General features: G+C 32.7%; 1 protein-coding gene and 1 long non-coding RNA gene across 2 annotated transcripts; both read left to right on the forward strand.

Annotated features, from left to right (window-relative positions):
* Positions 1–3,265: 3,265 nt before the first annotated feature.
* On the forward strand, positions 3,266–5,061 carry LOC140894594 (uncharacterized). The gene is made up of 5 exons (XR_012153869.1): positions 3,266–3,378; positions 3,632–3,696; positions 4,276–4,346; positions 4,459–4,551; positions 4,942–5,061. It is a non-coding gene; the product is annotated as an uncharacterized lncRNA (long non-coding RNA).
* A 1,088-nt stretch (positions 5,062–6,149) lies between these two features.
* LOC140866951 (NAD(P)H-quinone oxidoreductase subunit U, chloroplastic) lies at positions 6,150–6,928 on the forward strand. Its single transcript, XM_073272014.1, has 2 exons — positions 6,150–6,571; positions 6,645–6,928. The coding sequence occupies exons 1-2, from the start codon at positions 6,197–6,199 to the stop codon at positions 6,888–6,890; spliced, it is 621 nt and encodes a 206-aa protein (XP_073128115.1). The 5' UTR covers positions 6,150–6,196; the 3' UTR covers positions 6,891–6,928.
* Positions 6,929–11,241: the final 4,313 nt, after the last annotated feature.

The raw sequence follows: 11,241 nt of genomic DNA on the forward strand, positions 1-11,241 counted from the left end.
CTCTTCTGGGAAGAAGTGGGGGAGAGGCAAGCTGAGGGACCGGAGTTTATCCAGCAGGCAGTAGATATTGTTGATCAGATCAAGAAACGGATTAAGACTGCACAGGATCGTCAGGCCAGCTATGCTTACACTAAGCGTAGGCCTTTGCAGTTTGATGTTGGGGAGAAAGTGTTTCTGAGAGTGTCACCTTTCCGCAGGATTCTCAGATTTGGCCTTAAGGGCAAGTTGTCTCCCAGATTTATCGGTCCATTTGAGATCTTGGAGAGTATTGGCGATTTGGCTTATCGTTTGGCTTTGACACCGTATCTGTCCAGTATTCACAACGTGTTCCACGTATCTCTGTTGCGACGGTATGTGGCAGATCCTTCTCATATTCTGCAGTGGTCTGAAGTACAAGTGGATAAGGATTAGACCTATGTTGAAAGACCTATTCGTATCCTGGATCATAAGGATAAGGTCTTGCGGAACAAAGTCATTCCTCTAGTTTTAGTGCAATGGCAGCGTAGAGGCGCTGAGGAAGCTACTTGGGAGCTCGAAAGCAGGATGCGTAAAGAGCATCATGAGTTGTTTTGATTTCATTTTGAGTTGTAATCAGTTGTGAACTCTGTAATCGTTTAGTTGAATAAAAAATGTTTTGGATTGTTGTTTTACATTCGGTACTTAAGATCGGATTTCGAGGAGGAAATATCTTAAGTGGGGGAGAATGTAGTAACCCGTATCCAGAATTAACGATTTACAAGTAATTAATAATACGATCATGTTTAGATGTAATAAAATGTGATTAAGGGAGTTCCAGATGGATTAGCAGAGTTCGGAAATGGATTCAGAATGCTCGATAATGGTTAGAAGGTTGTCGGGTTCGGAGGCTCCGTTGGTGAGTTCGGACGGTCCGAAGTCTGAGTTCGGACGGTCCGAAGAGTGGTTTGGACGCTCCGATCATGCTGCCGACAGTCGTCATGGATGACGTCATTATGCTGACATAAGAAATGATGTAATTTTGGGTTTGGACGATCCGAAGTCCAGTTCGGACAATCCGAACATGTTCGGAGGCTCCGATGTCAGTTCGGAGGACCCGAACTCTGTCTATAAATAGGGGTGCCGAGCTCACATTTGAGTGCACCAATTCCTCTCTTCTCTCTCGATTTCTTAGCCTTCTAACTCAGATCTAGGGAATTCTAGGCGTCCCGTTGGGAATCCAGAAGCGGCATAGCAATCCAGGCATCGTAGCGGAGCTGTGGCCTAGTTTTGAGGCAATCGACAGCAAAGGGCAAACGACGGACGAAGGTACACTACAAGAAAAATGCACAAACACAACACTTAAAAGACAACGCTTTTAACGAAAAGTGTTGTCTTTTTTTAAAAGACAACGCTTTTAGTGAAAAGCGTTGTCGTTATATGTTTTTTGTTCATCAAAGACAACGCTTTTTTAAAAAGCGTTGTCAATTAGCATTTTTTTGGGGTCAAAGACAACGCTTTTAAAAGTGTTGTCTATGAGCATTTTTTTCCCCATGTATCACAACACTTTTTAAAAAGTGTTGTAGAAAAACAATTATTTTTATTTAAAATAAAACATAAAATAAATAATATTTCCTTAGCCCAATTAGATCCCCAAATCTCAGACCCCTTCTCTCGATCGATTTATTCTCCGACCCCTTCTCTCGATCGATTTCTTCTCCAGATCCGACATATCCCTTAGCTCCTTTTTCACTCTTTCAATTAAAAATCCCATGGCTTCGATTTTTGCTCGATTCTTCAAACGATTTTTGAAGTGACTCCGACGATGAATTGGTTGACACCTCGCAACGTTCTCGCTCGAGCTGTCGGGAAGCACACCTCGCAATTGTCTGGCGAGGTTTATTTATGTTGGTTGGGATCAACCAATATAGCAGTTTGCAGAACTAAACCTGGTACATCTCTTTTGTTTAGTTTTTCCCCTAGTTATTTACTTTTCGAAGCATGATTTTGTGAAGTCACTGATGGGGTCAATATCATATGAAATTTATGTGCATCTTTATTTACATCTTGGGCTAGAAAACCAGTTCACGAAAATTCTAATTTTACAGCGATGGAGGTGGATCCTGACGTTTGCATCTTGCACTGTGATAAAGAGTATAATGTCTCTCCCAAGAACTCTGAATTTCATTTGCACTTGCTCATTCTAGTATGTCTGTTGATTCTATCATTTTTTATTCTTTTATTGCAAGTTCAAGTTTGTGATTATTTTTATTCATTTTTTTCACTTCTGTTTTTAGTTGTGAATGGGATTTGAAATTCATTTTTTGTCAAGATTTCTCAAACTTATGTTTTAATTGTGAACAGGACTCCAAATATGACCGTTTCTCTTTGTTAAGACATCTCCCTTCTGTGCTGAATTTTTCCCAGACACGGGTTCGCGAGGGGAGAAAGCTTCTAGTTTGCTGCCAAAATGGTAAGAACTCCTATCATTTTGCAATTATTAGCTACATTGTTGTTCCACAAGTGGCATCTCGGTAAGAGAGACACAAGTGATGGTTTTGTTCGATCTAACTCATCGCTTCTTGTGTGATATGTTAAGCCTTCCCCATTCTACTGAGATACTGAAGACTCTCTCTCTCTCTCTCTCTCTCTCTCTCTCTTTCCCTTTTATTGTCTAAGACCAAACTTTTTCTTTGCTCGTGGCACATATGGCTTAAGTTTTGAATGCTTTTGCATATCCTGTAGTTTCTTGCTTCTTAAAGCAAATGAAATCAAATGGATCATTGTATTCATATTCTTGCAGCCTGTTAAATATCCTTTTTGTTGGTTTCTTTCCAGGAGAAGACATGAGCATCTGCATCTGTTTGGCAATCTTGACTTTATTATATGATGAAGCAGGTAAAACTTGAAACCTTGTCGCGAGTACTGTGTCGGTGTGTGTGAGATATTTTCTTTTCTAGTTTGCGTTTACACTACAACGGAAAATTGGACATGATGCTAGAACTTCCTTCTATACTATCCAGAAGAGAGTCCTAGTTCTAAGAATGAATAATGATCACAAAAATATTGTAGCAACTGAGTGGCTGTTTTCATTTACGACTATCATTTTGTTTTCTACCTTCCACGGATTTGTCACTTCTCGACCTTGTTCAACAGGAAACTTAGATGATGGGAAATCCTTCAATGATTCCCTTATATCCAAGTCTGAGCTGCGGAGACGATTAGTGTTTATCTGTAAATATGTCGTCAATAAAAAAATAACAGACTTTGGTGAAGGAGCCAAAGAAGTTAGGTCTTTAAAGCCCGAATGAAGGCATACATGTCAAACGGATCCACAATTTCTCTGCTTTTGTTCCTGAATTTGCTGATGAACTTGTCGTTGAATGTGTTGATCCTAGCAGTTGTGTAGCATCTCCAGATCAGGTTTGTTCCTATTTTGGACCTTTGGTTTTTATATCATGTTTGCTGCAAAACCTGTTGTTTTCCTTTTCAAATTTTGACCATGTGGCAGCAACAATATGATGAGAAAAACATACATCGAAGGTTATATGATACTTTAAATGTTCTACTGGAAATGAAAATAATTTAAATATAAGAAGGAAATTCAATGTAAGGTAATTTTATTTACGTTATCCTTCTAAAGCTAATTCATCTCAATGGAATAAATTCATTGCAGACCAAAAGTCTTGGACCTAGAAACTGAATTGAAAATAAAGCGTATTTGGAGAGCTTGAGGAACAAGTAAAATTTCTCTCTTTTGTATAATGCATATTGACTGCTTCGCTGAGGTTCTTTGGAATTTGGTTTAAGATTTATTTCTTGTGTGTACTGACTGTATCACTGTGGTTCATTGGAATTTGGTTTCTTGATGTGTAACTTATTATGATTTTGTTCCATAATATCACTTCTTTCGATTTCCCCCATTCCAATTCTTTGCTGCAATATGTCGGCCTTCAAAACCTCATACGAAGAAATGAATAATTATATAGAACAGGAAACACTCCTAGTGGCGGAGTAATCTGTATATTTGCGATAGTGAGACTGAAGCATTTGAATGTTTTTTTTAGTTGTTTCAATATCCCTCCACAGAGGCAGCACCGGCGAATGACGATTCCAAAAGTTTGAAATTGTGACTAGAGTTTTTTCTTGTTATTTCGATCAATGCAAACAGGAGACTTGAGGAAAAATGCAAGCTATTAACCATGGCTCTTGCTGTATTTCATAATTCAAGTGATCCTGCCTAGTAGAAATATTTGCATTTACTTTTCAAATAATTTAACATTCTTGAAATCATTTCAAGAAATTGCTTCTTACTTCCAGGAAATGGAAGGACACTGTTGATTAATGGGTGAGGTTGAATGTAACAGAGGAAGAGATCACTCAATTCAGCGGTAAAATCAAGAAACTAAATTATTCACATTTTTTTTCTATCAAATTATATATAATAAGAATAGGAACAAATTCATATATTTATACTACTGAAATGGAAACTTTCTGTAACAGATGACAAGAAGTCACCACCCCACCAAGCTCAACTCAAGAACAACACTCAAACTACGGGAATGGTTTCTCACGGAGAAGCACAAAATGGTTCAGGTCTGGAAAATATTGCTACCAGATTTTTGGAATTTAAATTTTAAAAAATAATTCAGTTATTTTTTATTTTAAAAAGTTGTCTCGCGCTAAATATGATATTTCTTGTTGCTGTGGACTTGAATTTTTCATTGAAACACAAGTAATGCATACATCATACACATATAACATGAGCAACGTGCACAAATTTAGGATAAAATCTTGGTCATCAATCCAGTATTAGAGGAGTACAGTATTTTATAGCAAAAAAGCAACATGCACAACTTTTGGACAAATTTTAATATATTTTCATGAAATTGTTACGGTTTTACATAAAAAAATATAAATGGAGGTAAAATAGATTCTTAATGGTTATTGAATTAGAATATGTTTGTTTTTATATCATTTGATTAGGATGCAAGCCAATAGAACAAAAGGGTGAGAAATTGGAAGCCCATCTCCTGCACTTTGAAAAAAAAAAACAGGTATTCTTCTTCTTCATCGATTCTCGATCTCTGTTTTTTCCATACCGACATTTACCAAATACAGTGGAGTTCTATGATTGTATGCTTTTAATCTTCACCAATTAACAAATCAAATAAAATTACTCGGTAATTGTAAAGTGAACTCCCTATAAACTCGAGGTCAAGGATTAACAAATATAATTTCATGAAGAATCTTTATTCATACTCGGCACCATCATGGAGTTCTATGATTGTATGCTTTTAATCTTCACCAATTCTCGATCTCTGAACTATCAAATATACTCGTTGAAAGCTGACTCACCAATTAACAAATCAGATATCTATTAACATAATTGCAATTTAGCCCCTCAAAACTTCAAAAATTGCAATTCAGTCCTCGATCCTCATTTTCATTCAATTTCAATCCTAAATAATTTAAGAATATTAAAATTTAAATAGAAACTATAAATATTCCCAAATTAAATATAATCGGATTAAAATTAAATAATCTCGAATTAAAATTAAATAATCTCGGGTCTTACATGTTGCTCAGCCCCATACCCTTGATTCATGGTCAAACACCTGGAGACGCTGTGATGACGGATACAGATGCTACGATGAGTTCGACGATATATATATATATATATATATATATATATATATATATATATATATATATATATATATATATAACGAGAATAATAATCTTGTGAGACAGTCTCATCCGTGAGACGGGTCAATCCTACTCATATTTATAATAATAAGTAATACTTTTGGCATAAAATATAATACTTATTAATGGATAACTCATATAAGAGACTCGTTTAAAAAAAAATGACCCTTGAGACCGTCTCATATGAGTTTTTGTCATATAACAATGATATTATTTTTATGGACTAACAAATCTAATGATTTTGTGATAAGGCTCTAGTTCTTTGGCCAAAATACTTTCATTTAGCCTTCAAATTATTTTTCTTATCTTTTTCTTTAAAAAAAAAAAGAAAAAAATTATTTTCGCAATAAAGACTGAGAGAAATGGAATTTGTGTGTCTATATATTATATTATATATAAAATAAAAAATACAAGTAGATAATAAATATTTATAAAACTTCAAAAAAATGGTGCAGATAACATTTGTTTGGCATTGGAAGGCCCGGGTGTGTATTATAAATTTAGGTATCCTGAAAAAGAACAAGTGATTGAAATGATGGCGGCATGGATGACGATGAATCACCTTTGGTTGGCGGTACCAGCAGCTGCTTTGTTGCCGGCAGTGGGGAAGAGCAGGCTGCGTTTACTGATGAAGAGAAATTCAATTAGCGGAGGTGAAAGCAGCAGCAGTACTGGGGTGGAGGAGGTTCCAATTAAACCAAAAGGGGCTCCTCCATCTCTGATATCTGCTGTAAATGTTGAGAAAGCTTTGCGTGGAATTGCAATAACGGATGAAGATCATTATGGGAGGCTTGGAGTTGAGAGGGGATGCTCCTCCGATGAGGTGAGGATTGCGTACCAGAACAAAGTATTGGAATATTTAGAAAAAAATCAACAACAAAGTGATGATGGTCTGGAGCTCTTAAAGGTACTTGACCAATATTCATATGATTATGATTATGAATTCAATAATATATATTAATTAATGTTAATGTTGCTAGGAATCTTATGGTATATTGTGTACGGATGAGGAGAGGAGATTGTACGATTGGAGCTTAGCAAGGAAGAAGGAGGATATGAGATACATGTGGCCATTCGAGGTAGACAAAATTAGGCCACTGGTTTCATCTGACAACGCCCCTCCCCTGCAGCCCCCCGAAGACCATCACCCCACTAAATGGCTCGCTTATTTTCTCGCTGCTTGGTTCTTTTTATCCATCATCCTCTTCATACTATTCAATTCATGAATTCTTGTTATCTTGGGTGAATTAATTCAGATTCCCAATCTCGGTTTTTTAAAACAAAATTATTGATTAATGCTCGGATATATCACAACCATTATTATAAAATCGAACCCAATCAATTATTGCACGTTTTTTTTAAAATATAAGTATAGGACCGGGGTTCACAATTCTGACTCCAAAATAAAATCGGAAAAATTAAAAAAAAATATTATTGAGAGTTTTATAAATCATAAAAGAATAAGATAGAGAAAATTCATAAGAGAAGAGAGAATTCATAATACTCAGGTGCAATTTTCATTGAATTCAACCACCCCTATTTATAGAGAAAGATTACAAGATATAAATCTTTACAAATATTATCTTTACATATTTATCTTGATCACATATCTTTAATAAGATAATCATCTATAAAAATAATATATTTGTAACACGACAAGATAGATGCTCGGAAACTTCATCGAGACTCAAGTGTTGCCTCGTTAAAACCTTGACAGTAAAACCCCATGGAAAAAATCTGAACGAAGGAAAAAGAGTACAACAACATATATATTTTTTGGATATCTTACCGACGATAGATGCGCCTCGTTAAAACCTTATCAGGAAAAATCCAGTGGGACAAAATTCTAATGAAGGAAAAAGAGTACAACATCTCTTGAAACTTGTTAATTTCCTCATTAAAAACCTTGTTATGAAAAACCACGTGGAAAAAATCATAGACAAGGGAAAAAGAGTACAACTTTAATTGCTCCCCCTCTTACAAGCATCACTTTCAATTATTAACTCTTAATATTTCAATCTTATGCACTAATTTTCCAAAAATTGATTCAGATGTTGATTTTGCCATATATATGGTACTTTAAGACCAAATATCTTTTCTTCTTCTTCAAGTTGGCAAAAAAAATATTTTGAGCATCGAATCTTTCGAGGATGTTTCTATATGTATCACCATCAAATCAGTGCATTCACGATAAGTGCAAATATTTTCTCATAATCCGCTTGAAATACTTTGAGAAACTTTGCTAGTATTTGCTCATATTGCCACATATCATTGTTATTGAAAGTTCAACAAGTTGTAGTTCAAAATAATCATTATTTTGCGTAATAGCAAAACACACGAATGATTATATCATTTCGATCCCAAATAATTTTTGAAATATCATATTTTGATATACTTGTTATTCTTCATGAATAACATAATCCAAATTAGATTCATTGAAATAATTGATCGTTCACGCTTCTAGCGTTCTTTTTCATTTACTTGCAAATAATATAAGATATGGTCCTGCAGGACATTAATTTATTTCATAACGACCAACCTCCATTATTCCTTTCACATTGAGATATTCACACATTTTCTTTAAAGGGGTTCTTCGTCACTAAAGACGATTTAAATTATTCAACTCGAACATAAATGAAGCTAAACGATCTTATACACAAGATCAAATAATGTATTTGAGATTTAATCTTTGAACATCATGTTCACTTTATATTTCATTGGGATCGATCTCAAATATTCTTGTAGCTTCTATTTCCTCTCCTCAATGTTGGAAACATTGTTTTACAAGAATAATAAATGAGAATTTCGCGTCATAAAATCTCATTTCTCAAAATAATTGATCATAAGATTCAATTTATTTCCAACATATTTACAATCAATTCACGAGATTTATTGTACTTAATTTCTAGTACAAACATTAATTTTCAGTACATGAGCATTTGACATAATGTTTATAATATATCTTTCAGATATCCCCAAATATGACGCATTTATTTTCATGATTTAATAGTTGATTGGAGGAAAAATAAATCAACTAAACCAACGTATTTATAATCATAAAATTGATATGCATATCCTCTTTTTTGATCAAGCTTGTCTTGATTACATATTCTGAAGTTTTTCTCAATACATATTTTCGCAAACATTATTTTGCGCTTCGTGGGCCCACGTTCATTCCAGATAATATGGGAATTCTATATCAATTTGAGCTAATGATAGTGATATCAAATTTTATAAGCCAATAAAAATTCATAAAATCTTCTGGATCTTTAATTCAAAAACTTTCATATTTATCGATCCAGGAACTTTTGGCTTATTCATTAACATCTTTGCGCACTATCAATAATTTTTCAACTATTTATATAATTTGAATGCTCAATTCAATCCATTATGTCAAACTCTGAAAGTATTTGTATCAATGATACTTATGGAGTTTTCTAGCTCTTCTAGAAATATTGATTTTTAATATAATATTTAAACCAAATCAATATCTACTAGATTCAAAAATCCATATACGTCAATATTGTATATCACTATTTTATAATATCAAGCACATCATATCAAATTTTTTTCATTGTCAATCAAACGATCTTCAAGATCTTTCATACATTCATATCAACATACGATGAAATATATAATTTCGGTAGACATCAATGGTCTCCACAAACTTTTATATTTTGCTTTATACATATCAATAAATTCTCTTTACATACTTTGGGTACGATAGTGATACGAGATACCAATGTACATTTAGTACAATACTTGATTATGACGTATATCTCAATATTTTGTGCCGAATTTATGATTCATACCTCGCTTCTTACGAGATGACATTTTCTTCCTTGAAGAATTAAACTACAGTGTATTAACTGTGTTAATTAGCAATGTCACATTCACTTAAAAGAATGGACCACATTAATCAGACAACTTTCATAATTGTCTTTCCTTGAACAAAATACTATAAATAAGATATTATAATTAAAGAATAAAATATCGGACGTACCTTTTCAAATACATTTATGCATCAAGTATATCGTTTACCTACAACAGTAACATTCAATTTATCACGAATATCGTTTTATATTAAATTAATGTTCCTACATGTAAGATAATAACATGTGATAAAAATACTCTATCATTCATTTAAAAAATGATAGCTTAATCAAATGATTGAAAAAAGTCAAAATTTATATCCACAATCAAAATTGAGGAATTTAAAATCCATAATCAAAATTTTACGGAATAAAGATGTAACAACCCAATATATCCTTAAAATATAAAATTTTTCAAATCAGAAATTTTATCACCAAATTGCATAATCAACATCTCATGCAATATATTGACTAATAGATTCACAAAATATGTGGTTCTTATTTTATATCATCATAATAATTTATGTGAATCAAAACACAACATATGCTAGAGTTTTCCACAATTTAGTTTAAACAAATAAAAAATTATTTTACCAAAAATAATTAGTTCAATAAATAAATAAAATGACTTGAAGTTAGTCATAAATCAACCCATTGACATCATCATGCATAGGCTACCATCAATCCATCATCTTCGTTGCCCAATATAGATGATGGTCCAATTAATTGGGTTTAACATTTATTTTTCTTTTTCGGTTGATAGTGTTGCGATCTTAATACCACATATTCATAATTTTCAATCGATAGCCTATGCAGATCATCATTGAACATCAAGTCGCTATTCATAAAAATAGTGACAAATAATAGATCATGCTTCTTCTAGAGCATTAAAAACAAATATATGATTTGAATCGATATCAAGTCAATATTTTTATATATATCTCACATATATCTTTAATAATATTTTCTTATGAATATTGACAATTTTAGATCATATATCGATATTCATTGAGAAATTGTTTTAAATTTCCCAATTCATAAGATCCTCAACAACCAAAAGGACATTATATTATATTCTTCAAGAATATTTCCAAATCTTGGATCTTATATTAATATTCTTCACGAATATTATCAAATCTTGCATCTTTTTATCAATATTGATATATTGATATATTTTGACATGAGATCTATTTCTTCAATGATATTTGTAGATATTTGATATCATATCAGATATCAATCATGATTTCTTCACTTTCTCAATATACGAAATCATATATCACATCTTTATCATGAATCTATTCAGATTTTCTATATATTATATTATAACTAGGAATCTCTTTAGATTTTCAATATATTTGATCTTATATAAGATCTTAATCTTGAATATCTCAATATTCAATATATTATATCATGAATTCATGAATATCTTTCGATATATCAAAATTGTAATTATGAATCTCTCAAAATTCTCAGTATATTATATCATGATCATGAATTTCTTCAAATTCTCAAAATCATGTTGTGCTACTTTATAGCCATCAACATATTCATGATATTTCATGGGCACCAATATATCAATTATTTTCATTGTGCTACTTTTAGAGTAGCAATGAATATCTCTTTGTGCTACTTCTAGAGCACAAATGAATATCTCTCATAAATTTGAGTATTGACAACACGTTGTGCTATTTCAATAGCATCAATA

This window comes from Henckelia pumila, chromosome 4 (assembly GCF_033568475.1).
Source record: "Henckelia pumila isolate YLH828 chromosome 4, ASM3356847v2, whole genome shotgun sequence".
Classification (NCBI taxonomy): domain Eukaryota; kingdom Viridiplantae; phylum Streptophyta; class Magnoliopsida; order Lamiales; family Gesneriaceae; genus Henckelia; species Henckelia pumila.